Source organism: Oryctolagus cuniculus, chromosome 19 (genome assembly GCF_051225735.1).
Source record: "Oryctolagus cuniculus isolate XC-2025 breed Fujian yellow rabbit chromosome 19, ASM5122573v1, whole genome shotgun sequence".
In the NCBI taxonomy this organism is placed as follows: domain Eukaryota; kingdom Metazoa; phylum Chordata; class Mammalia; order Lagomorpha; family Leporidae; genus Oryctolagus; species Oryctolagus cuniculus.
In genome coordinates, this window is record NC_142885.1 from 44,149,360 (window position 1) to 44,175,788 (window position 26,429).

The 26,429-nt window shown below is 48.3% G+C and overlaps 1 protein-coding gene across 6 annotated transcripts in view; it reads left to right on the forward strand.

Moving 5' to 3' along the window:
- The window catches only part of LOC100350325 (exportin-6), a 122,698-nt gene that overhangs the window by 79,414 nt on the left and 16,855 nt on the right, over nucleotides 1–26,429 (forward strand). For 4 of the 6 annotated variants that reach the window (XM_008257959.5, XM_017342572.4, XM_089321219.1 and 1 more), the window contains 5 exons: nucleotides 6,030–6,138; nucleotides 7,330–7,422; nucleotides 9,537–9,606; nucleotides 15,969–16,128; nucleotides 20,494–20,586. In XM_008257959.5, the coding sequence (XP_008256181.3) occupies nucleotides 6,030–6,138; nucleotides 7,330–7,422; nucleotides 9,537–9,606; nucleotides 15,969–16,128; nucleotides 20,494–20,586 (525 nt within the window). Of the gene's footprint in view, nucleotides 1–6,029; nucleotides 6,139–7,329; nucleotides 7,423–9,536; nucleotides 10,355–15,968; nucleotides 16,129–20,493; nucleotides 20,587–26,429 lie in introns of all 6 variants that reach the window. The other 2 variants (XM_017342571.4, XM_089321221.1) reach the window with 2 other exon arrangements.

Genomic DNA, 26,429 nt, shown 5'->3' on the forward strand with positions numbered 1-26,429 from the left:
GACTTGAGCCCAGCACTCTGATCTGGGATGTGGGTATCCTGAGCAGTGGCTTAACTGCTGCACCAAATGCCTGTCCATTGTGTATAGAAGTATTTAATCTGATCAGTTGCCCTCTAAGCATTGCTTTGGCTTTATCACATTTTGGTTCAATTTAAAATCCTTTCTAATTTCCCTGGATATTTCTTCTTTGCTGTTTGATTTCCAAATATTTGGGCATTTTCCACATGTCTTTTTGTTACTGTTTTCTAGGTTGATTTTATTATCTTCTGTAAGCATAATTTGTGTGTTTTGGATTCTTTCAGATTTGATAAGGTTTATTTTATGACCCTGTCTCCTTGGGAGTTGTTTGTTGTACACTTGGGAGAAGAGCGTGTATGAGTGTCTTGCTGTCATTAGTGGAGTGTTTCACAGTGTCAGGTCAGGCTGGCTGTGGAGGTGACATGGGGTGTCTTTATTCTGACTTCCTCTGTCGGATACTGAGAGAGGTATGTCTCTCTCATGTGTCTCCTCTCAGTTCTCTCAGTTCAACTTCATTCTCTTAGGGCTGATGTTAGCTGCCTTCACAGTTAGTTTTCCTTTCCTAGTGCCACTACTGAGTGTTTGGCTGCAGATCTCTTTCTGTGGGGTTTTGGTAGTTGCTCTGGGTTTTACAGTATGTATGCCTGCGTTTTCATATCAGCATCTTACCGCAGTATTGCTGAGAAACCTGCCACCGCATACCCCGCTTTATGTTGTGTTTACCACACTTTTATCCATGTACTTTTTTTTTTTTTTTAAGATTTATTTATTTATTTGAAAGAGTTACACAGAGAGAGGAAGGAGAGTGAGCCATAGAGCGAGCAAGCTCTTCCATCTGCTGGTTCACTCCCGAATTGGCTGTGCCAGTTGGAGCTGTGCGGATCCAAAGCCAGGAGCCAGGAGCTTCTTCCAGGTCTCCAACGTGGGTTCAGGGGCCCAAGCACTTGGGCCATCTTCTACTGCTTTCCCAGGCCATAGCAGAGAGCTGGATCGGAAGTGGAGCAGCCAGGACTTGAACTGGTGCCCATATGGGGTGCCGGCACTGTGGGCGATGGCTTCACCGGTTATGCCACAGTGCTGGCCCCTATCCGTGTACTTTGAAAGCTTCGTCAGTGTTCTGATTTTTGCTTTCATTCATCATCTGTATTTTAGAGATGTTAGGAGAGAAATAGTCTATTATTTTCTCTCACTTGCTTGCCAACTCTCTTGCTTTTCCTTCATTCTTGGAAGTTACTGCTTTCTTTTCCTTATCATTTACCTTCTCTAGTACCACAGACAAGGTGACTTCAAACAACAGACATTTATTTATCTCACAGCTCTGCAGGCTCCCAGTCCCAGGTCGTGGTACTGGCCGATTCAGTCTCTGCTGTGACTTCTTCTGGTGGCTTGCAGGTGATGGCCTTCTCACAGTGAGCTCACACGCCCTGCTTCTGTGTGTGTGTGGGGAGGAGAAAGTTCTCTCCTTTATAAGGGTGCAGTCCTAGTGGATTAAAGTCCTACTCTTATAACCTTATCTAACCTTTGTTGCCCCGTTTTAGGCCCTGTCACATTGAGGGTGAGGAGAGGATTGGGTGTCAGCGCTGGGGAAGGGCAGGCCCGGGACACAGTTCAGCCCGTGCCACCTGCCACCTGAAGAGCCTCATGGAGGTTGTCGTGGTAGCAGCCTGAAAGTCCTCAGACTTCCACCTCTGTGTCACTGTCACGTTGTCATCTGTTGGTGGTATTTCCCTTGAGAAGTGGTCGGTGACCCCTCTGTGTGTCATGTCACTTTGGGATCTTCTCATGTTTGTTCTACACCTGCACAGCACATGTGACGGTGCTGCGGATACCACAGCCACAGTCCAGCAGCTGGGATGAGAAGTGGGAGAGCTCGGGCTAAAGAGCTTCTCCCTGAAGCTCCACTCAGTGGCTTCATTTGATCCCACTGACCTTTCCATCTGCATGTGAAGCTTGAAGATGCTTTCAGTCGGCCTCAGTGCAGTGCTGTCTTTCAAGGCAGAAGAGGACAGTGGGTGTGGAGAGGGCAGGCACCTGCCATACTCTTGTGCCCTCCCAACCCCCACTACATGCTCTGGGGTCGTCAGCTTTCTGTGTATGCGTTAGCCTGTTCCTGAGGTGGGGCTTTGTTTTCTAAGTGGTTAAGTACTTTTTTTGTAGCCAGAGTCACCAACTGCCACTAAGAATTTTTGGTCTAATTTAGGGTTATCCATTGTATACAAAGTCCAGGAATACAGTTGTGTAGGTGACAGCATTCATCTCTTTGGTCTGTCCTCTGGTCTTAAATGGGTTTTCTTCCTTAGAAAAATTGTGAAAATATTTTGGTCTGTCACAGCAGTGTATAGCATGAAACTTCGGTAAGCAAATGGCAAATCTAAGCTCCAGGCTTACACCTTTCTCTGAAGTCTACTGAAGTGGGGTTTGACTCTGTGGAGTGATTTTTTTTTTTTTTTTTTTTTTTTGACAGGCAGAGTGGACCGTGTGAGAGAGACAGAGAGAGAGAAAGGTCTTCCTTTGCCGTTGGTTCACCCTCCAATGGCCGCTGCGGCCGGCCCACTGCGGCCAGCGCACCATGCTGATCCGATGGCAGTAGCCAGGTGCTTCTCTTGGTCTCCCATGGGGTGCAGGGCCCAAGTACTTGGACCATCCTCCACTGCACTCCCGGGCCATAGCAGAGAGCTGGCCTGGAAGAGGGGCAACCGGGACAGAATCTGGCGCCCCGACCAGGACTAGAACCCAGTGTGCTGGCGCCGCAAGGCAGAGGATTAGCCTAGTGAGCCACGGCGCCGGCCGAGATGTCACTAATTTACTAATTTTTTTAAGTCATTTTCCCTGCCTGCATTCTTTGCTGGGCTGTGCTCAGTTGTCCATCTAGTATTGGACTGGTGTTTGTTTGGCTGTTCAGTCATTTGTCAGTAGGAGGGGGATGTCGTTGGGGGTAAGATGGATGGGCAATGTCTCTGTCTCTGGTTAAGAAATGAGCTCTTGGGGCTGGCGCTGTGGTATAGTGGGTACAGCTGCTGCCTGCAGTGCCGGCATCCCATATGGGTGCCGGTTCAAGTTCCGGCTGCTCTGCTTCCGATCCAGCTCTCTGCTATGGCTTGGGAAAGCAGTGGAAGATGCGTGGGCCCCTGCACCCACGTGGGAGACCCAGAAGAAGCTCCTGGCTCCTGGCTTCGGATTGGTGCAGCACTGGTCATTGTGGCCATCTGGGGAGTGAACCAGCAGATGGAGGACCTCTCTCTTTCTGGCACTCCTCTCTCTGTGTAACTGTGACTTTCAAATAAAATGAATAAATCTTAAAAAACAAAAAAAAAAGAAAGAAAGAAATGAGTTCTTTTGCTGCTAAACTCCGAGGTGTGAAAACTCTTGAGGGTTTGTGTAACTCTTTGACAGCATGGACTACATTTGGTTTTAGTATTGTTATCCAGTTTTGGTGGTATATTATTTAGGGTCATCAGGAAAACAGAGACCACTCTTAATGATTTTAACAGAGAATTCAATGTAGGAAATGGACTAATTAGGTTTTAGGAAGGGGGCATTGAAGGGCCTGGTGTTGTGGTGAAATGAGTAAAGCTGCTGCTTATGATGCTGGCATCCCATATGGGCGCCATTTCGTGTCCCGGTTGCTCCACTTCTGATCCAGCTCCCTGCTAATGGCCTGGGAAAAGCAGCAGAGGATGGCCCAAGAGGATGGCCCACCCTTGTGGGAGAACTGGAAGAAGCTCCTGGCTCCTGGCTTCAGCCTGGCCCCAGTGCTGGCTGTTGTGGCCATCTAGGGAGTGCACTAGCAGATGGGAGATTCTCTCTCTCTCTCTCTCTCTCTGTCTCTCTCTCTGTAACTCAGACTTTTAAACAAAAGAACACTGAGCTAACACTGATAAGATGAAGAGTACAAATGAAAGAAGTTGGAGTTGACAAATCTGGAGGATCAGAACAGCCGCCTATGTAGCTAGGGTTCAGATCCAGGAGGCTAGGCCTACCCGGTTGCTGTGGGAGTTCAGAGGAACTGTGGAACGAGGATCCCTTCCTTTAAGGAGAGGGAATGGCCCAGCTCCTGGTACCTCTCGGGGTCCACGATGCTGCTGGTTCTGGGCATGTGGGATGTGGTTGGAATTGGAACCGATTGCTGCTGTCAGGTGGCCGGCCATTGCTGGGGCAATGCTGCCAGGATGGCGAGCCCACCCCTCCTCTGCCTTCCGGTCTTCATCCCTTGTCCCTGTTGGTGGCGCTGAACAGGATGGACAGATGTTTAGGCAGCATAGTTTGTTCTTGAAAATGAGTGGTTTGTTGGCCCTCGTGGGAGGAACTGTGCTTATGACTTGCTTCTGAGTTAGGTTCTCACACGTGAGTGATAGCCATACTTAGGTTTCTGAGTTGGTTTTTTTTTTTTTTTTTTAGAAACTACTCTTTGTTACAGACCAAAGGGTCAGGGTTTTCCTGAGCCTTTTCCATTTCTTCCTCTGCTTTTAAGTCTTCTTAGAGGATTGGGTAGAACAGGCTAGAAGCCGATTGATGGTTTATATGTAGGGAGCACTTGAGATTTTGAATACTGGAACCCTGGATACAAAGTTGGTAGCTTTTTGACTGTGGGCAATTCAACTTCTGTTAATTGTTTTTTCCTCTTCATAAAAGTAGTGATGATAGCACCTGCCACTCACAGCTGTCAGAAGCACTGAGTCATTGAATTGGGGTTTCTGTACAGTGCCCGTAATCTAGGACAGAAAGTAACTCAAGACTAGAGAGATGATAAAGGATTCAAAATGCTACGGTAGAAAATGTCTCAGTACGAAAGAGGGAAGTAGTGGAGGAATTGAGGAATATGAGATGTAGAGAAAGCAGAGGACAAGTGTCCTTTGTCGCTGATTACATCAGCTGTGAGGGGTTAAATTCTCCAATTAGAGGCAGAGATTGGTGCAATGGATTAAAACAAAACTATGATTCACCTGCATATGGACTCACAGTAGATTCAGAAGCAGGTTTAAAGTAAAGGGTGGAAAAAATCCTCCATGTAAACAGTAACAAAAAGAATGCAGGGGTAGCTATATTAGTATCAGGCAAATGGACTTCAAGACAAAAGTTATTATTATTTATTTATTTAACAGGTAGAGTTACAGACAGTGAGAGAGAGAGAGAGAGAGAGACAGAGAAAGGTCTTCCTTCCATTGATTCACCCCCCCAAATGGTCGCTACGTCCAATGCTGTGCCGATCCGAAGCCAGGAGCCAGGCGCTTCCTCCTGGTCTCCCATGCGGGTGCAGGGACCCAAGGACTTGGGCCATCTTCCAGCTGCCCTCCTGGGCCACAGCAGAGAGCTAGACTGGAAGAGGAGCAATCGGGACTAGAACCCGATGCCCATATGGGATGCCAGCGTCTCAGGCGGAGGATTAGCCAAGTGAGCCATGGCGCCGGGCCCTAAAAGTTATTGTTTTTAAAGATGTATTTTGTTTATTCAGAAGGCAGAGTTAGAGAGTGAGAGAGATAGATAGAGAGGTCTTTCATCTGCTGGTTCATTCCCCAATTGGCCCCAATGGCCAGGGCTGGGCCAGGCCGAGGTCAGGAGCCAGGAACTTCATCCAGGTCTCCCACATGGGTACAGGGACCCAAGAACTTGGGCCATCCTCCGTTGCTTTCCCAAGCACATTAGCAGAGAACTGGATCAGAAGTAGAGTAGCCAGGACACGATCTGGGGCCCATGTGGAATGCCAGCATTGTAGGTGGCAGCTTAACCTGTAACACTGGCCCCAGGACAAAAATTATTATAGAGACAAAGAAGGGTGCTATTTAATAATAAAAAGGTCTTTCCATAAGAAGATATGTGGTACTTGGGACATAGCTGCTGCTACTCTATTCACACACACACTTGCTGACCCATAAGCTAAGCATCAGGAATTTAGATGCTCCTTGTACATATTCATCCAACATGGACACCATTCCTTTTGTAGTGCAGAGGCCTTTCCAATATCTGAGTTGAGCTGCTTTTCACCTGATGTTCAATGTCTTCCTGCCACACAGGTACGAAGATGCCCTGGTCCTCTTGCTCACAGAGGTGTTGAATCGAATCCAGTTCAGATACAACCAGGCCCAGCTGGAGGAGCTGGACGATGAGACTCTGGATGATGATGTAAGCAGCACTGCTGTGTTGTGCCACGGGTCAGAACGGAGACCTGGGACTTTTCAAACACTCTCTTACTGCTCTATTTGGGCACTTTCACTGTGAAAGATGTTTTGTAGGCATTTGTTCCTACGTGGACTAGAATGTGAGTAGAGCAGTGCAAAGTGATTCCATGAGAGAACTTCACATCTTTTCTTTTTTTCTTCCTTGCTCTCCAGCCTGGACTAGCTGGGAACTGCTGGGAATAAAGAGGTCCTTCAATGATATGACCATTGTGAAAGGAAGTCCGTTTTGAGTGTATTTTGTAAGCTGATACTTCTTCAGATGGATTTTGAATTTATTGATGCTGGCATGCCCAGCATTGATGAGGAGAATATTTTTTAAGGACACAACTTTAGTGTTCCTTTTTCTTAACCACCAGGCACTTAAAATTTTTCAAGTAACTGTTCTTGTTCTCAAAATAAGAGTGACTGCGGCATGGCCAAGACCTTGAGGGTAGCCATGTTTGGGTTGGAAATTGCTGGATGCTGGGAACCAGATGGCCTGGATTTGAATCCCTGCAGCCTCAAGAGGAGCTGGAGGTCTGCGTATTGAATTTCTCAGAGCCTTAACTTCCTCATTTGCTGAAAAGGGAGTGACATGATTTACTGGCCATGTTGGCAGTTACATTAGGCACACGAAGGGAAAGCCTCCCTATGTGCTTGGGACACAGTAGGTGCTTGGCAAACTTGAGTTTCATTTCTGAATAACTTTATGATTTAGGCCAGTGTGTTTGAAGTTTTTGCATCGTTAAGGCTCACTGGATCAGCTTGTTATTATAACATGCTTGGAGGCTGGAGGGTGGGGTGAGGCCACAGAATTTGGTTTTCTGACAAGCCCCCAGAGGATGCCAATACTGCCTGTCTGTGGTTCACAAGTGACTCTTTGATCTATGAATTCCTGTGGCCCTGGGGGAAAAAGTAGGTTTTTCTGTCTGGATCATTTGCTTTCTGAGGAAATAATTTTTTATATAATTAATTCACTGGGTTAAAAAATATTCTAGCTTGGTCTTTTTATGGTACCAAATAACCTGGTTCTGTCAGTTTACATTCCTTCAGAATGTGATGTGGGAGAGTGGATTGAGGCAGCAGAGAGATTGGCAGGGAAAGTGACTGGATTCTGCCTCTTTGGGAAAGCTGATGACTTTGTGTGTCCCCGCAGCAGCAGACAGAGTGGCAGCGGTACTTGCGCCAGAGCTTGGAGGTGGTGGCCAAAGTGATGGAGCTCCTTCCCACGCATGCCTTCTCCACACTGGTAACTCACCTTGGAAGCAGAATGGAGAGTCTGGTTATTCGCTTGCTCATGTGGCATGGCTGTTGCACTCACCTGTATGCCTCCCTCACCCTCTCCCTCACTCTATGTCCATGTAGTATCTATATATTTTTTTTGGACAGAGAAAAATAATTACCATAATTGACTCTCAAACTTAACAAATACTAACATCTATACACAATAAGTCAACTTTTGGGAGCTCTATTTAGTCTTGGCTATAACAGGAATTTTTGCAATGCCTTAATGCCTAGCGCCTTCCTCAGTAGCTCAGAGGTGGCCAGACATGCAAAGAAGATGTTATTTATAAAAATTTGATTGCTATAAAGCTCGCCTCTTCAGAGCTCTCTTGCTGGCTTTCTCTTCCTGTATTTATGTGCTGGAATTATCTGTCATTCTCTAAATGGTGCTTATTATTGGGAGAGATTTTATTTAATGAATTTCTTCCTCAAAGGTGAGATAGCTTTTGGGGGTCAGCTTTGGTGCTGAACAATCTAGGTGTGTCTTGGTGTTTTTTTTTTTTTTTTGACAGGCAGAGTGGACAGTGAGAGAGAGAGACAGAGAGAAAGAGAAAGGTCTTCCTTTTGCCGTTGGTTCACCCTCCAATGGTCGCCGCGGCCGGCGCGCTGCGGCTGGCGCACCACGCTGATCCGATGGCAGGAGCCAGGTACTTATCCTGGTCTCCCATGGGGTGCAGGGCCCAAGCACTTGGGCCATCCTCCACTGCCCTCCCGGGCCACAGCAGAGAGCTGTCCTGGAAGAGGTCAACCGGGACAGAATCCGGCGCCCCGACCGGGACTAGAACCCGCTGTGCCGGCGCCACAAGGCGGAGGATTAGCCTAGTGAGCCGCAGCGCCGGCCCTGGTTCTGAAAGGCGGAATGTCATTTTACTTTGCCGTCTGCCCTCATTAGGGGCCTGTCATGTTTGTTTTGTTTTTATCTTAATGTGTTAAGTGTAGCAGCCTTAGAAAGATTGAGCTTACACAGTCCTATCTGCTACATGAGCAAATGGACTTCCAAATGCTTTAGCCCATTTTTTTCACTTTGCCATGCACTTTAATAAGTCATGTCTCAGATTTCTTTCAAGCAGGGGGTCTTGGATTTATTTGTAGAGAGATATAGTCTTGTCTCAGAGTCTTAGAAGGTATAGGTCATTTGGGGGCCTGATGTCCCCTGGTGGGAGTATTATGGTCAACACCCCAACATCCTTTGCTTAAAAAAAAAAAAAAAAAAAAAAAAAGGACAACAAAAAGGGGCCAGGTGTTTGTTACAGTGGTTAAACTGCTGCTTGCTACACCCAGATCAGAGTGCCTGGGTTCAAGTCCCTGCTCTGCTCTCCATCCCAGCTTCCTGCTAGTGCACACCCTGGGAGGTTGCAGATGGTGGCCCAACTGCTTGGCCCCTGCCCACCCACTTGGGAGACCTGGATGGAGTTTCTGGCCCCTGGGTTTGGCCTAGCTCATCCCTGGCTTTATTGGGCTTTTGGGGGAGTAAAGCAGCAGATGATACAGATCTCTGTCTCTCTGCCTTTTTGAATAAAAAAGTGTTGAACTGATATATTGTTTCCTTTTTTATTCTATATGTTAATTGGTGGTTTTAATTGTAGAAAATGGGGCTGGTTTTGTGGTGTAGCTGGTGAAGCCACTGCTTGGGGTGCCAGCATCCCGTACTAGAGCACCAGTTTGCGTCCTGGCTGCTCAACTTCTGATCCAGCTCCCTGCTAGTACACCTGGGAAAGCAGAGATGGGTGGAGTTCCAGGGCCCTGGCTTTGGCCTGGCCCAGTCCTAGCAGGTGCAGCCATTCAGGGAGTGAACCTGCAGAAAGAAGAGCTGTTTATCCAACCTCCTACCCCCCCCCCCCCCACTAGTTGCTCTGCTTTTCAAATAAATAAGTAAATCTTTTTAAGAAATTGTTGGGTCAGGGAGCACCTAAGGGGAGCATGCTACTTCTGGCTGAATAGAAAGGTTACAGGAAAACAGTCTTTGATTGTGCCTGTCTCCCATAAGTACTTGTGATGTTTTAATGTTAGAATGCTCTTAAAACTTGGATTTATGAGTTTTAAAAAAAATCTTTTTTTTTTTTTGTTTTTTGTTTTCAGTTCCCAGTTCTTCAGGACAATTTAGAAGTCTATTTGGGATTGCAGCAATTTATAGTTACTTCAGGGTCAGGTAAACTGGATTTTATTTTCTAATTTCATAAAACAAAAAAAAAAGAAAACGGGACTGATAATAATTCCTGCCACTTCTGCTGTCAGACTGTGATTTGTCCACTGCAGCTCCACCCTCATCCCTGCACAAAATCTCCCCCCACTTCTAAACAGGGGAAACTAAAAACCCACACTCAGCTGTGGACAGGTAAAAGATGAGGTTGTAACAGCGTTTCCTAGCAGAGTTTGGGATGGAAGCTCATTTGGAGCAAAGAGGTAAGACTTTTAATACCCTGGGGTATTTCCTTAGGTCCTTTGAGTCAACAAGTACGGAAGAAGGTGACTTTGGACTTTGCTGTACTCTGGCTGGCCTGGGTGCTAGAATCAGGGGACTTGGGAGCTGCCTCCGAGCGGGCTGAGTCATGTGGCACGCCCTGGGCAGCAGTGCTCCCTGGCTCTCCTGTTGTGAGTGGCAGGGGAGGCCCTGACTGGGGCTGGCTGGGAAGGCTTTGGCTGCAGGTTCCAGGCCTCGCCGTGCAGGGTGCGGGATTAGCATGTTCTGGTTTTTCATTGATGACACTTTATGTGCCAGGTGCTGTGTTACTTACTTAGGTTGTTGAAGTCTCTCAGCTGCCTTGTGAGGTGTTAGGTGTACTTAGTAGATACTTCTGTTTCAGAGAAGAGGAAATTGATGTTCAGAGACATCATTGATGTTCATGTCTCCTGGCTCACATAGCTGGTTAATGCTAGTCCCAAGATGATGTTTGATGGTGAGTGATGAAGAGTTGAAGTAACTGACATTCCGTTTTGCCTGCTGAGAATACTTACAGGCCCTCCCTGTCGTGCTGTCTCTCATGAGCCACCTCCCATTGGCCCTCTCCACAGTGTTTCCCTTGCGGGTGTCACCCCGGCTCTGCCAGTGGCCCCTCGTTGTGTGGCTGTTGTTGCAGCCTGGCTGGGTGCAGCTGTCTCCTGGATGAGCTGCTTGTTCATGGCAGCATCTCCACAGCAGGCCCTTGCTGAGGCTGCCCTTTTCAGTGGCCTGGATGGCTTGTTTCCATGACTCTGTTAACTTCTAACTAATCCAGTGGCCCTGGGAGTGTGATGGGACTCAGCATGTCCCAAGTGTAGGCTCTGGCTTTGTAGAGGGGTCAGGACAGCATACACAGTGTTTTGTAAAAGGCACTTTCAAAAGAAACATGCCTTTAAAAAGTACACTGGCCGCACTCATGAAAATCATTTGACCATGCGCAAATGCTGCATATGCTTCTAGAATCCATTGCTGGACATAATTGTGCCCAGGTAGTCTCTCCCTCAGGGCCACTATTCAAATTAGATTGTATTCAGGGCCCTAAATATATTCTTGATCTATTAAAGAAAAGAGGGCCCCTGGGCTGCTTGTAGGCTGTTATAATGGGCTGTTGAGCATCGTGTAGAGTCCGCCGTGAGAAGAAAATCTGCAGTGAGTCTTCAGTCCTTTTCCTGGGAAGTGACTGATGACTCAGAGGTTCTCCTCCTAGAACGATCATCTCATTTATCTTCCCCTAAACCAAATGGCACATACCTGCCATCATTGGAGCCCATTAGCCGGCAGTTTCACAGAGTGCTCACTCCTCCAGGTCAATTATAAATCTCATCCTCAGCATGGATCCTTGCTGCACACTCCAGTGGCGAACACTTTGCAGGCCAGAGGAATACTTACTTCCTGTTGGAAAATGAACTTTCTGATGCATGATGAAGCATTGCCCTGTCCCGTGGTGGCTCAGAAGCCAAGTTTCCAATGCGAAAGCTATTAAAACATTGAAACTGAGGACAGTTTGTTCCCTGGTTCCCATGGCCGTTTGCCCCCCACCCCCAACCCCAGACAACCTCCATGCTATATTCGTCAGGCTTGTTGCCTCTCAACAGAAACAAAGCCGTCTTTCCCCCAGTAGGTTACAGCCCCTCCTTTAGCCTGCATTTATGTTCTACCCCAGCCTTGAACTCATGGTGGAACCGTGTGGATGGCAGCCAAATCACAGTTCTTGCCCTCTTCTGCTGCGGTGATCTTTCGTGACAATTGGGTATACATTTTGGCCAGCAGCAAAGCCTATGGGGATGTTCTCCAGCCTAGCAGGAACTCCCCCATCTTTTTAAAAAACATTCAAATTCAGAAGGCCCATGTGCTGCTTGGTATTTGCTCTACTTACGCTTCCTCGGTAGCCCAAGACAGAGTGCATCGTATGGCTGTGGCACACCGTGGTGCACCTCTCTACCCTCGGCAGGCATCCTTTCCTCTCTGCCTTACCTGCTGTTGGTTGATTAAGAAACCCTCTTACTGGGCTGGGCTTTGGCACAGCATTCAAGTCAGCTCTTGGGACACTTGCAGCCTATATTGAAGTGCCTGGGTCTGAGTCTTGTCTGTGCACCCGATTCTAGCTGTCTGCTAATGTGTTCCCTGGGAGGCAGCGGGTGATGGCTTGAAGACTTAGATCCCTGTCACCCATGGGGGAGACCTGGATGGTTTATGATTTTTTTTGGTTCTTTCGGAGTGGAATACTTCAAATGTTTTCTTTTTTTAAATTATTTTTTATTTATATATTTATTTTTTGACAGGTAGAGTGGACAGTGAGAGAGAGAGACAGAGAGAAAGGTCTTCCTTTGCCGTTGGTTCACCCTCCAATGGCTGCCGTGACTGGTGCGCTGCGGCCGGCGCACTGCTCTGATCCAAAGGCAGGAGCCAGGTGCTTCTCCTGGTCTCCCATGCGGGTGCAGGGCCCAAGCACTTGGGCCATCCTCCACTGCACTCCCGGGCCACAGCAGAGAGCTGGCCTGGAAGAGGGGCAACCGGGACAGAATCCGGTGCTCCGACCGGGACTAGAACCTGGTGTGCTGGCGCCGCTAGGCGGAGGATTAGCCTATTGAGCCATGGCACCGGCCCAAATGTTTTCATACCTCTCCCTCCCTCACCCTTAACCCCCCCCCCCCCCCCAAAAAAAAAGGGCAAGACTAAATTATGTTTAACATTAGGATTTTTCTTTTTTCCTAGGAATGGTTTGCCAAGGAGCTTTTCTTTGGATGTGGCTCAGGGCACATCCAGGCAGCTTCAGGATGGTTTGGTTTATGGATGGGAGATAAAACTTTCATGTGGCCTGGACATTTTATCCCTCTAAAGCTCTCTGTGTTGTAATATTTGCATCTGAAGCTTCTACTCGGCAGATGATCTGTGATTTTGGGGGGGTAGGGGTGGAATCTGTTTCTATTGGCCAAATGGAAAATGCGGGTAGATCTGAACAACTTGACAGTGGGACACTGGCCCACCTCCTCAACTTTAGTCAGTTCCTAGTATGATTTTCTGGTTGTAATGGTTAGATCTCTAGGCTGCAGTGGACGGGGGTGCAGGATTTGATTTGGGAAAGAACCAGCTGCAGGTTTCATGAATGGGAATGTTAGCTGGCACACCTGTGTTATGTTTACTGTGTGGGATTGCATTGTGGTTAGGTCAGAAGTGGTCAGATTCCAGCAGTTTCACATGGCTCAGTCTAATAATGAAGGCACACACACGGCCCTCGTGGGCTGTTTTCTATTCTAGCTACTGCACTTTGCTAGACAAATTAGGGCATGGTTAGCAGGGAGTGATTATAAGGGTGAGGATTCTCAGGAGGAGGGGATGAGGGGGTTAAGAAAGGAACCCAGGGCTGCAGGTGAGTCAGGAGGAGCTTTGGAAGAATGTCACCCCTGCCTTCACCCTGTGGCTGTCATGGCTCAGCCAACTTTGGCTTGCTTTGCATTATGCCCTCAAGGAGTGGGAGGGGGACAGTGAGGTGGCAGGTTTGCCCCATTTGCCAAGTTGTGTCAAGGTGCATGGCTCCCTCTGGAGGCATTGAGCTACCTAGCATGCAGTCGAGACTGAAGAAGGGCCAAGTGGTAGAGGGAAGTGCTGGGATAGGCGGAAGGGGGAAGCTAGCTCAGGGAAATTTTTAAGCTTTTTGATAACTGTTAAGGACCATACTCAAATGGAGACTTGATTTGGGGAGGTGCTTTGGTTTTACTTTTAAGAGAAGCATAGAATGCCTCCCTTATATGCTTAAAAATATTTAAAAACATCATGTTTAGATACTGCTGAGGGTCCTGGGCTCAAGGTCTGAAGTACAATGAGTAAGTTGAGAGCTAGTGGTGCGGGTGGAGGCTGGCGGGAGAGGGTGCCGCAGGTGAAGATGGCTGCCTCTAGTGAGAGCGAGGGGCTCCTGCTGCTGAGTCAGCAGCCTTCCCACATTGTTTGCTGAAAGAAAAGCAGGCCTCATCTCCCTGGAGGCCTGTCCTACCCCTACACCCCTATACCGGGGTGTATTTTCTCCCTGAGGACTTGTTTCCCACAGAGCCCTGTTTGGTTGCAGTAAAGCACCAGGTTTTAGAAATCGACCCTAGGAGTCAGTTGCCTAGCTGTAACTCTGGAAGTCCCATGGACATTCAGAAGGTGTGTGATTGTGGTATTTTTGTCAACTGAGGGATTAGGGCTGTGTCATTCTGTGGTCCACAAAGGCAGTGACCCTCTCATATGACAAGCATGCCAAAACTCCCTCCTGGCTCCCCCTCCCGGTGGCCTGTGGAGGGCTGCCTGTGGGCTGAGAGGCCGGCCTCCTGGACTGAGGCGCTCCTGTATGTGTTCAGTGGAGAAGGAGGGAGCAAATGATTTGGAGCAGGTCAAAGCTGGCCTTTGTGTCTCTTCTTGTTAGTTCCTTCCTTGTATTGCCCCTTGCTTTGGTTGCCTGCTTTTTGAAATGTGATTCATTGTAATGGTGCCCTGGCCAGAGTGTCCCCCTTTCCAGGCTCGTGTCTCTGTGGGGGCTGTCCCAGCCCCTATTGCCAGCCCTGTCACTTGGAAGTTAATGTAGGATCTGAGGCAGCATTAAGTCGCTTCCTCATCTGCCGGCTCTCATTCCTGACAGTTACAAACAGTGCCAGTCCCAGGGTGCTGTGTGCGTTCTGACAGCCCTTACAGTTGGGGACGGAATGGTGGGAGTGGATGCTCACAAGGACAGCACGAGCAAGTGAAGCCCTGAGACCCACCCTGATCTAGGTCACCTGAGTCATCTGTGGTCCACTTGGTCTGTACCAGGGCTGTGCTGGCCGCTGGGCATCGCCAGTACTGCTGGGGACTCAGGAGTCATTAGCTTACCTCCTTACGGGCGTGGGGTGTCATGAAGAATGCAGGAGGGGGTAGGAGGCCTCTAGAACAGATGGTGCCTGCTGAGCATGAAGCATACGTAAGACGTAGCTGGCCCTGGTGGGGCAGAGAGTGAAATGGTGCAGTCAAGGCAGAGAAGACAGTTCATGCAGGGGAAGAGACGTGAGGCAGGGGAAGAGACGTGAGGCATGGGACGTTCTGTGGGTCCTGCTAACGGAATGGAGGGAGGAGGCCACGTCCCACAGGGTTGATACTGGGGGGTCTGGGCCCCCGGTCTTAGCAGGTGAGAGCCTCTGGGCTCTGGCTGCTTGCTGAAGGGAACTCTGTGCTCCGTCTGGGCTCTGGGAAGGTGGTGGAGGAGCCCCGAGGGAGGGTGGCTGGTGCTGGCTTCCTAACAGGGTGAAGACAGAAGTGGTGGTGGAGAGCAGGTGGGAAGCACACTGAGGGAGCCGAGGGGCTGCAGATGCCCAGGGCTGCACAGTGCAAGGAAGTGGTGGAACAAGGATGCCCTTAGCCTTCCTCTAAGCCTCTCCCTTGCTCAGAAGTTATGTTGACAAGGAATGAAGCTGGGGGCCTTCGACACCACCAGCTTTGTGGTGTCCGTAGTCATCTGAACCTAGTTTACAGGCTCTTAAATGCATTCTTGCCCTTGGAATAGTAGATAGCACCCCCACCCCCACATCCCCATTTTAAAGATGAGGAAACTGAGACTCAGGGAGTTTGATGAGGCACAGAGCCAGGAAGTGGCAGGGAATCAGGTCTTCCACACCCAGGTTCTGTACCCTTAAGTATGTACTGTATACATACGGTCCTCCTGGCTGGGGTGCTGACTGTACCCCTCTTCTCTTAGCCAGGCCTGTCCTTCCTATAAGATCACAGATTTCCATCTGAGACAGGGCCATGTGCAAATGGCAGTAGGTTTGGAGTCATAGATTTAGCTTTAGCCCCAGATAGGACTCATGTTGGGCAAGTTCCCTTGTCCCCCAGGTCTGTACTTTTCTGGATGAAGAGGAACCAGATCAGACCCGTGGTCCCCATTAGCACAACCAGCTGTGTGTCCCTGTCCAGCCACTGGAGCAGCCAAGGGGTGGCATTGGACCTGGGAAGTACTTAGCGGCTTGCTTTGTTTCAGCAGTTGGTCTTGCTGCCGCAGGCTGTTGTCTTGTGTAACGAAAGCTTGTTCTTCCCGTGAACACCTGTGGGCTGCTGTGTTCCAGGACACAGGCTGAACATCACGGCGGAGAACGACTGTCGGCGGCTGCACTGCTCCCTCAGAGACTTGAGCTCCCTGCTGCAGGCTGCGGGCCGCCTGGCCGAGTACTTTATCGGGGATGTGTTTGCTGCGAGGTTCAATGACGCCCTCACGGTCGTGGAGAGGTAGGCCGGCAGCTGTGGGCCAGGGCCATTCCTTCCTCAGCTCTGGGGCACCTTGTGTGTGCCCCTTTCACAGTAACAGGAAAAGCAGCGTACAGTCAGAAACTATTCTCAAAAGTGGCTTTGCACATTTTATCTCATTTCATCCTACAAGGTGCTTAAAAAGTTCCAGGAAAATGGAATAAAAAGTATGTTTTGGTGCAAAAATTTTTGAAATGCATGCATACAGGGGTATTCAAAGAGTTCATGGAAAGTGCATTATGAAAAACTGCACAAAATTTCAAAAAACTTTTTTTTGTATACTTTCCTTTTTCTTTTCTTTCTTTTTTTTTGATAGGCAGAGTTAGACAGTGAGAGAGAGAGAGACAGAGAGAGAAAGGTTTTCCTTTGCCGTTGGTTTACCCCTCAATGGCCGCTGCAGCCGGAGCACTGCGGCTGGTGCACCACGCTGATCCTAAGCCAGGAGCCAGGTGCTTCTCCTGGTCTCCCATGCGGGTGCAGGGCCCAAGCACTTGGGCCATCCTCCACTGCACTCCCGGGCCACAGCAGGGCGCCCCGACCGGGACTAGAACCCAGTGTGCCGGCGCCTCTGGCCTCAAATAACTTTAATTACCTTCATATTCTTTGAGATACAGATAGCTCCATTTTATCGTTGAGTAGGTTATGGTTCAGAGATGGCAAAGACTCTGCTCGGGTCCCATAATTCATAAGAGGGCGCACCAGGATGGTAGGCAGCTTCCTGAGTCCGAATGCTGCACACTTCCCAAGCTACATCCAGAGTCTGCTTTCCTCCTCTTCCTGCGCGGGGCCCAGGGGCGCTGGTGTCCCCCGGGGATAGGCCCATTACCCGTGTTTACTGTCAGTCATCTTCACCTCGTGTATACAGTGAGGTGATGTAGGAGATCCAGAGTTATCATTTTTTAAAAAAATATTTATTTATATATTTGAAAGAGTTACAGAGAGAAAGGTCTTCCATCCATTGGTTCACTCTCCAGTTGGCCGCAATGGCTGGAGCTGCACTGATCCGAAGCCAGGAGCCAGGAGCTTCTTTGAGGTCTCCCATGCAGGTGCAGGGACCCAAGGGCTTGGGCCATCTTCCACTGCTTTCCCAGGCCATAGCAGAGAGCTGGATTGGAAGTGGAGCAGCCGGGTCTCGAACCGGCGCCCATATGGGATGCCAGTGCTTCAGGCCAGGGCTTTAACCCTTGTGCCACAGTGCCAGCCCCTAGAGTTATCATTTGTCAGGAGACACTTGCTGTTTGACCTTATTTGAATGAAGTGTCAGGAGGGGCTCTTGTCGGGGTGTGCCATCTCCATAGCCCTCGTGATCAGCAGGGTCTGTGCTGTCTGTGAGGCAGACCTAATATTAAGACTGTTTACCATAGAGGTACTAAAAGACGTATTTAGAAATCTGTTTTTAATGTCAAACAGGCTTTGAAGAGTTACACCAAATGCACATTTGTGTAACCCTTACCGATAAGAACGGTTTTGATTCCTAGTTAGCACCATGGTTTCCTAGAACTTCACATGAACCTTGGCTTTTATTAACCTTCGCTTTGTTGATTGCAAGTGCCTTTTCTGACAGCTCTCCAACCCCAAACAATCTGTGGTTCTTCTTCTTTTTTTTTCCTCCAAAGATGTATATATTTATTTGAAAGACAGAGTGGCAGAGAGGAAGAAAGAGAGATCTTCCATTGCTGGTTCACTCCTCAAGTGGCTGCAACAGCTGGGATTGGGCCAGGTCAAAGCCAGGAGCCTGGAAGCCTATTTGAGTCTTCCACATAGATGACAGGGGCCAAGCACTATTGCTTTCTCAGGTGCATTAGCAGGAGCTGGATCATAAGTGGAGCAGCTGGGACTTGAACCTGTGGTCACATGGGATGTGGTGTTGCAGGTGGCAGCTTAACTTGCTGTGCTACCATGCTGGCCCCAACCTGTAATATTTCTATTTGGAGTAAAATCCTGCTTTCTCCTCTTTTCAGAGAGGAGCATTTTTCAGAGTGTGGTCGCTTTTCAGAGGTGCCAACTTCCAGTTCTCTCTTTGCACCTGCACAGTCAGCCGGAGGGGAGGATTGGGCAGTTTGCCTCTAGCAAGTTCCCAAGTTGGTGGCTACATTCCCAGGTTTCCATAGGGGAAGCACAGAGATAATGTAGCCAGGTCTTGGGTTTTTGCCCCCTTTACTTAAGAAAGAGATGTCTGTCTCCAGCAAGAGGGGCTCTTCCAGTTTCCTGAACAGTGCTGGTTATATTGTACTGTATTTTTTGGCACCCAGCAAGCCCTGTGAACCAGTCAGCTCAACAACTTGATTCTAAGAGAATTGGACTTTAAAACACTTCAGTTTATTCTAGAAACATTTGTTTCTCCCTCCTCTAAAGTTTTATCATAAACATTTTCTTTTTAAGGTTTTTATTTATTTATTTGAAGGTTAGAGTGACAGGGAGAAAGAGACACACACATAGACACATCTTTCATCTATTGGTTCACTCCCCAAATGTGTGCAGAATTCCAGGCTAGAGCTAGGAGCCAGGAATCTGCATGTCCCACATGGGTGGCAGGACCCAAGCACTTAAACTACCACCTGCTGCCTTTGGGATGTATTAATAGGAAGCCAGATTGAAAATGGAATAGCTGGAACTTGAACTAGGCACTCTGATACACAATGCAGAGGCTCAAGTGGCATCTTTTTTTTTTTTTTGAAGATTTTTATTTGTTTGAGATGTAGAGTTACAGACAATGAGAGGGAGAGACAGAGAGAAAGGTCTTCCCTCTGTTGGTTCACTCCCCAGGTGACCGCAACGGCCGGAGCCTTACCAAACTGAAGCCAGGAGCCAGGTGCTTCTTCCCAGACTCCCATGTGGGTGCAGGAGCCCAAGCACTTGGGCCATCTTCTACTGCTTTCTCAGGCCATAGCAGAGAGCTGGATTGGAAGGGGAGCAGCCGGGACTAGAACCTGCACCCATATGGGATGCCAGCACCGCAGGCAGCGGATTAATCTACTGCGCCACGGAACCGGTCCCTCAAGCGGCATCTTAACCTGCTATGCCACAGCACCCACTCCAGAGTTCTCAAATCTTCAGAAAAGTCCGAAGTATTATACAAGGAATACCCAGCACCAAATAAGGGTACTTCAAAAACTTCATGGAAAGTTAAATGAAAAGTATGAGTTTATTTTGGTGCAAAAGCAATTTTGAATTCTTTGCATAGTTTTTTCATCATATGCATTTCCCATGTATGTTGAAAAAAATTTTTTGTGCCAAAACAAACTCATACTTTTAATTCCATTTATCCACATACTTAACTGAAGTATTATCATATTCTGCAGTACACATTTTCTTTCTTATGTATCTGTCTACTTGAAACATTTCCTTTAAAAATGCTTTTTAAATGAAAGCTAAGATGGTTTTATCATTAAATGTATTTATAGAAAGATCCATGTCAGCCTATTTAGATAAACCATCCAAAGAGCAGATCTGCTTTTTAAAAACATATTTTTTTATTCTCCTTGTTATGTGTTCATTGTAGATGATTTGGAAATAAAGGGCAGTAGAAGAAAAAGGTCACCCATCATCTACCTCTTTCATCCCATCCCCAGAGCAAATGGCACTGATGAGCCTGTTCCGGTGAAAATTCTTCCAGACTTTCTTCTGTTAGGAGAAGATCCTTAAAAAACAAAGGGGGCTGGTGCTTTGGTGTAGTGGGTAAAGCCACTGCCTGCAGTGCCGGCATCCCATATGGGCGCCAGTTAGAGACCAGGCTGCTCCACTTCCAAACCAGTTCTCTGCTATGGCCTGGGAAAGCAGTAGAAGATGGCCCAAGCCCTTGGGTCCCTGCACCCATGTGGGAGACCTGGAGGAAGCTTCTGGCTCCTGGCTTCGGATTGGTGCGGCTCTGACTGTTGTGGCCAATTGGGCTGTGAACCAGCAGATGGAAGACCTCTCTCTCTCTCTCTCTCTGCCTCTCCTTCTCTCCGTGTGTAACTCTGACTTTCAAATAAATAAATAAATAAATCTTAAAAAAAAATCTTAGAATATGTTCTATGTATATTTTGTTACAGCGTTTTCATGTTTCGAAGACCTTGATATTTGTCATTAAATATTCAAGCAACACTTTATTACATATGTTAATTGCATTCTCTAGATATTTATATTGTTTTGGAAATTTCTGTAAGTAGTGCTTAGTATAGGTGTCCTTTCTGTCAGTCTTCATACACATCTCAGATTATTTTCAGGATATAATTGAGGTCTGATCTTGATTCCTTTTTGTATGAGTAAAAGCTGTCCTTGGGACCTTTCTGTTGGTATCTTGTCCACTTTGTCTGCTACAGGCCATAAGCTGAATATTTGTCTTGCCTATTTCTTTGCCAACAGGTTGGTCAAAGTCACTCTGTATGGATCTCAGATCAAATTGTACAACATTGAAACTGCCGTGCCATCAGTATTGAAACCGGACCTCATTGACGTGTAAGTATAAAGTTGGATGTTTGCCCGTTCTCCGGAGAGACCTTACCTACCCTCTCTCACAGGGACAGTAGTGGCTGCTGTGAAGGGGAACACTCCCAGACTGAGAGAATGATGGTTGTGCTCTGTGTCTTGGGCACCGGTGACTGGGATTTGTCAGGTGGATGAGAGCTGGGGTAGATTGTATGGAGCAGGGCTTGTGGGAGCAGAGACTGTCCAAGCTGAGACAGGGCCTGTGGCTGGGAGGTGGTAAGCACGTGGTGTGGTGGGAACCGAAGCAGGATCAGTGCGTGGGGACTGGTGTGGAAACACCTGTGTGCTGTGAGTCTCAGACACATGACTGAAACCGTGGTATGTGGAAAAGACAGTTTCACACTCACAGGTGTGTGTGTGTGTGTGTCTAGCAGGCAAGCAGTTAATTCTGTAGTGGACACCAGCTGGTGTTCTCTCAGTTCTGTTCTGCAGGTTCCATAAATTAAGGGATCCATTGGCAAGACTGCCCTCCCATGCTTCCCCACCAGTCACAAACCCCAGGTTATCTGAGCTTCTAACCAGCTGGTTATAAATTGGGGTCCCCACAGCCCCCTCCTCAGGGTCACTTAATTTGCTAGAGAGGCTCACAGAACTCAGGGAAGCACTTACTTGTGTTTACTGCTGTCTTATAAAGGTTGTTACAGAGGGTACCAGCAGGCAGCAGGTGGAAAGGGCAAGGTGTGAAAGAAGGGGTCTTCCTCCCCACTCCCCCAGGATCCTCTGCAGTTGGGTGAAATACCCATGGGTTCTTGTCTCCTGTGTTTGCCAATGGAAGTGTGAAGGCAATGACTGTTTATTTATTTATTTATTTATTTTTAAAAAGACTTATTTACTTGAAAGGCAGAGTTACAGAGAGGCAGAGGCAAAGAGGGAGAAAGAGAGGTCTTCTATCCACTGATTCACTCCCCAAATGGATGCAACGGCCAGAGGTGGGCCCATCCAAAGCCAGGAGCTTCTTCCGGGTCTCCCATGTGGGCGCAGGGGCCCAAGGACTTGCGCTATCCTGCACTGCTTTCCCAGGCCACAACAGAGAGCTGGATTGGAAGTGGAGCAGCTGGGACCTGAACTGGCACCCATATGGGATGCCGGCACTGCAGGAGGCGGCTTTACCCTCTATGCCACAGCGCTGGCCCCAGAAGGCACTGATTTAAGTAGAAATGGGTTTCTTGGGCTGTGCAAGCCAGAGCAAGGTTGTTTCATGACTGAAAACCAGGCTTCCGCGTAAGACAGAGGTCCTCACACAGTTCTCGTTCAGGGAGGTCATACAGATTCATTAAATTTCTAAGTCATTCTGGGAAAGGTTATGCTCTTTCACAAGGGGGCGGGAACACATGCCCACTGAATTGTCACGTATATTCCATGTGTTTCATGTTCAAGGGGGTGGAGATTGACATCTTAATGAGAACTGTTTTGGCTTCCTGCATCACTAAGGTGAAGATGAGGACTAGAGACCACTAATTCTCAGAATCCTGAACCCTGCCTCCGTGGGTGGGGGAGGTTTCTTAGAAAGGGGAGCTCACTCCAGGACTGAGTCCTCATCTTCTCAGTGCCACAGAGCGCACCTGCAGGGACATCTGGTTGATTGTAATGAGATTGAAATAGGGCTGGGTGGTTTTTGGGGGAAGGGTTATCCGGAAGTTTGCTGAAACCAGTTCTTTGGGTTTGTGTAGAAGCTGCATATGTAGGCCTGCTGGAGAGGTAGGGCTGGAGGTTCCAACCCTGTGGTCTTAAGGCTGGTTCTGCTGGACGAGTTCCCGTCCTGTGGTTACTGGGGGCTTCCCCAGAAATGCTCCATGTTCACGTGGGCTCTGGAGGTGTGCCTGAAAGGGCCTGCCGTAAGTAATGGAGACCATCTCTGTGCCACCTCTGACACTTGGCTGGCCCAAGGACTGAAGGCCAACATTTTAACAGAAGATGTGTATGTATCTTAAAGCATTTGACTGAAATATAGTACAAAAATATTTTTATTGCCCTAATTTATTTAAGATTTATTTTATTCTGGGGCTGGTGCTGTGGCATAATGAGTAAAGCTGTCACTTTGCAGTGCCTGCATCCTATATGGGCACTGGTTTGAGTCCTGGCTGCTCCACTTCTGATCTAGCTCTCTGCTATGGCCTGGAAAAACCATTGAAGATGGCCCAAGTCCTTGGGCCCCTGAACCCACATGGGAGACCCAGAAGAAATTCCAGGCTCCTGCCTTCAGATCGGCCCACTCTTCTATTCTCTGGTTCATTCCCCAAATGGCTGCAACAGTCGGGGCTGGGGCAGGCTGAAGCCAGAAGCTAGGAGCTTCTTTTGGGTCTCCCATGTGGGTGCAAGGGTCCAAGTACTTGGGCCATCTTCTGCTGCTTTCCCAGGTGCATTAGCAGGGAACTGAATTGAAAGTGGGGTAGCTGGTACTTGAACCAGTGCCCATATGGGATGCTGGCATTGCAGTCAGCGACTTTACCTGCTACACACAAAGTCAGCCCCTGTCCTAATCAGTTAGGAAATTATAGGGACTAGGGAGTTGTGAGCCAGGAACCATAGATGAAAACGTAGATGTATTGTATCACAGTAGGATACACAGTACACAGTGTTTCTGAGATTCTGACTGTGGCAGGATGGCCCAAAGCTCAGGTGTTTGCCTATTAAACAAGAACCTTAGGTTGTTATGAAGCAGGAGAGTATACTTTGAGAAACTCCACAGACTTGGGAATCCATCAGAAAAGCAACCTGTGGAAGGGATGGAGAGGTGGGGACTTGGGGACGGGGTGTTACTGGACTGTGCTCATCAGCAGGCCACAGTATGAACCCGCTGGCTCCTGTGTGTTACAGGATGGTCAGAGAAGGAGTCGGGTCAGTACCGACATCAGCTGCCTCTGTCTGGGGCAGAGTGGAATGTGGCGGTCGCCCGAGACCCTGGCGTTGAGGAAAGCACTAGTGTTGGGAAAGCCCCTGCTCTGCGGCAGTGTGCCTCAGGGAGAATCTCCCGGACTGCAGTCCGCACTCAGCAGTGCTCAGCCCCCCAACCCCGACCTGCAGCGTGTTGTGATGACTCTGACTCTGCTTATTCCTCTCTGTGTTCTGCTGGGAATTCCCCTCACTGCCTGTAACACTGGCCACAAATCAGTTGCTTCCCACATCACCTTGGCGGCCCATAGAAACACTGATGTGGCAAGTTCTGATTAGAGAGCCTTACGATCAGCCTGGTGTTACCATGTTTTAAGTAACTCTCCCAAGAAAAGAGATCTGTATTAAAGTATATGTGCGATTAGACGCACAAAAGTGGGAAACTTGAGGAAAAGAATGGGCAACATAACGAGAGCTTTTTGAGTTTGAGGGCCAGGAAACCTGGTGCAGGGGGCATTCTGACCTCAGAAAGGAGCAGTCTGGTACCAGAGTCATTGCCCTTGACATGGCCCTGCCCCAAGGCCTAGCGCCCGTGCCACATCTGGCCTGCTGCCTTTTGTAAAGCTTTACTGGAACACGGCCTTACCTGTTGACTTACGTATCATCCCTGACTGTTCGGAACAGCTGTGACATGTAATATATGTCACCCGTAAAGCCTAGAACATTTCAACTCTGGGTTTGCAGAACAAGTCTGCCAACTCTTTTTTTTTTTTTTTTTTTTTTTTAAGATTTATTTATTTGAAAGGCAGGGTTACAAAGAGGCAGAGGCGGTGGCTGCGGGGCGGGGGTGGGGGAGGAGGTGTCTTCCATCTGCTGGTTCACTCCCCAAATAGCTGCAAGGGCCAGGGCTGGACCAGACTGAAGCCAGGAGCTGTGAGCTTCTTCGCACTGAGTCTGCTATGTGGGTGCAGAGGTCCAAGCAAGTCTTGGGCCATCTTTCACTGCTTCCCCAGGGGCATTAGCAGTGAGCTGGATTGGAAGTGGAGCAGCTGGGACCAGTGCTCATGGGATACCAGCACTGCAGACAGCAGCTTAACCTGCTGTGCCACAGTACCAGTCCCACAATGATAGCTTTAAAAGAAAGAAAATAACTTGTAGACATATCACCTTGTCCATAAATCCTTAAGTGTTATGTGCATATCCCCTATGTGACCATTATGCCATAATCAACATTCAAAAAAATGTAATGGATGCGATATTATGTACTGTGTGGCGTATAGTCTGAGTTCAGTTTTCCCCAGTGTTACCAGGAATATCTTCCTATCTTTTTTTAATCCAAACTTTACTAATCATGAAGCACACGTGAAGCGTGCCACCTGTAACCTTGAGCAGTTTCCCGTCTGTGCGTGTGTGTGCACATGTAGGAGAGAAGACTAATGACTGACCTTGTAGAGTCAGACCTACAAAATTGTTTATAAGGAGCATTCTGTAGCCTGGGTTTGTCCAGTGTCCACTGTGTTAGATGAAGTTAAAGATTGTTACTAGATAGTTGCTGGTGTCTCTCATCCTAGCAGGAGGTGCCTAATGTGGATTTGCCATGTAGTTGTTGGTGCTGAGTTTGGTTTTACAGTGGTGTCGCCTGTGTCCCAGCTCCGCGGTGTGGCAGTCTGCAACAGTGCTGCCCCGGGCCTGGCCTCGGACTTGACTCACAGGCTCCCCTGGAAGGAGAAAGGCGCCCAGTCTGCAGCAGGAGTTCCTGGGAATGTGTTGAGTCAGGAAGGAAGGAAATGCCCAGCCATGAGAAAAGAACGCTTGGAAGGGTTTAGCAGGATAATAGTGGGTTACGCCGTGGTCAGTGAAAAGAATCCGGCATCCATAGTGGGTTAGCAGAAAATGCGGGGAAGGGAGGCTCTTCCTAGGGGAATGCCAGCCAGGGAAGAGAAGAGGAAAGTCGGAGAAAGACCGGTTGCAGCCCCCAGAGTAGCAGTGGTGGAGGCAGGGATCTGGAGCCAGACAGCAGGAACAGTATATTACATCGTCTCAGAGTGCCCCCCAGTGGCCTCACTGCTGTAACTGCAAGGGTGGGTTGGAAACTCTGAGACAGCTCTTCTCTTTGTTACAGACCTGTTTATTGTCTCTGATGAGCAGTGAGTCTTCTTAATGTCTGTCCTAGTGCACGGATCACAGAAGTCAGACAGCCTGCGCCTCAGTTATCGTCCAACCAGATAGAACATATGGCATGATGGAAGTTCAAGAATCTTTTTTTTTTTTTAAAGATTTATTTATTTATTTGAGAAGTAGAGTTACAGATGGAGAGAGGGAGAGGCTTAGCGCTGGCCTCAAGAATCTTCTATCAAAGCTATATACCTGTTAGTTGTCCACACCTTGCATGTTAACCTTTACTAGTTCTGGGGCTGGTGCTGTGGTATAACAGGTAAAACTGCTGTGTGCAGTACTGGCATCCCATGTGGGCGCCAGTTCGAGTCCTGGCTGCTCCACTTCCAATCCAGCTTCCTGCTAATGTGCCTGGGAAAGCAATGGAAGATGGCCATGTCCTTGGGCCCCTGCACCTGTGTAGGAGACCGGGAAAAAGCTCCAGGCTCTGGGCTTTGGATTGACTCAGCTTCTGATGTTGCAGCCATTTGGGGAGTGAACCAGTAGATAGAAGACCCTCCCCCGCTTTCTGCCTCTGTCTCTCTGTATCTCTGCCTTTCAAATAAATAATTAAAAAAAAATCATGTTATTGAAAAAAAAGCTTTATTAGTTCTAAAGGCAGGATGTTGTCACTAAGTTCTTTAATTGCGTTTTTATCATTTATCCTCTCAGGTGAAGGTGCGTGTGTCACAGAGAGACTGAATCTGATGGCCTATTGCTACTTAAGTGCCTGCTGGGTTCTAGGTGGCAGCGGCAGTACTTAGATAACAAGTGTTGTGGGTTTTAGGTTCTGTGTGAGCATGTAGCTGATTTCAGTGCGGTCGCCC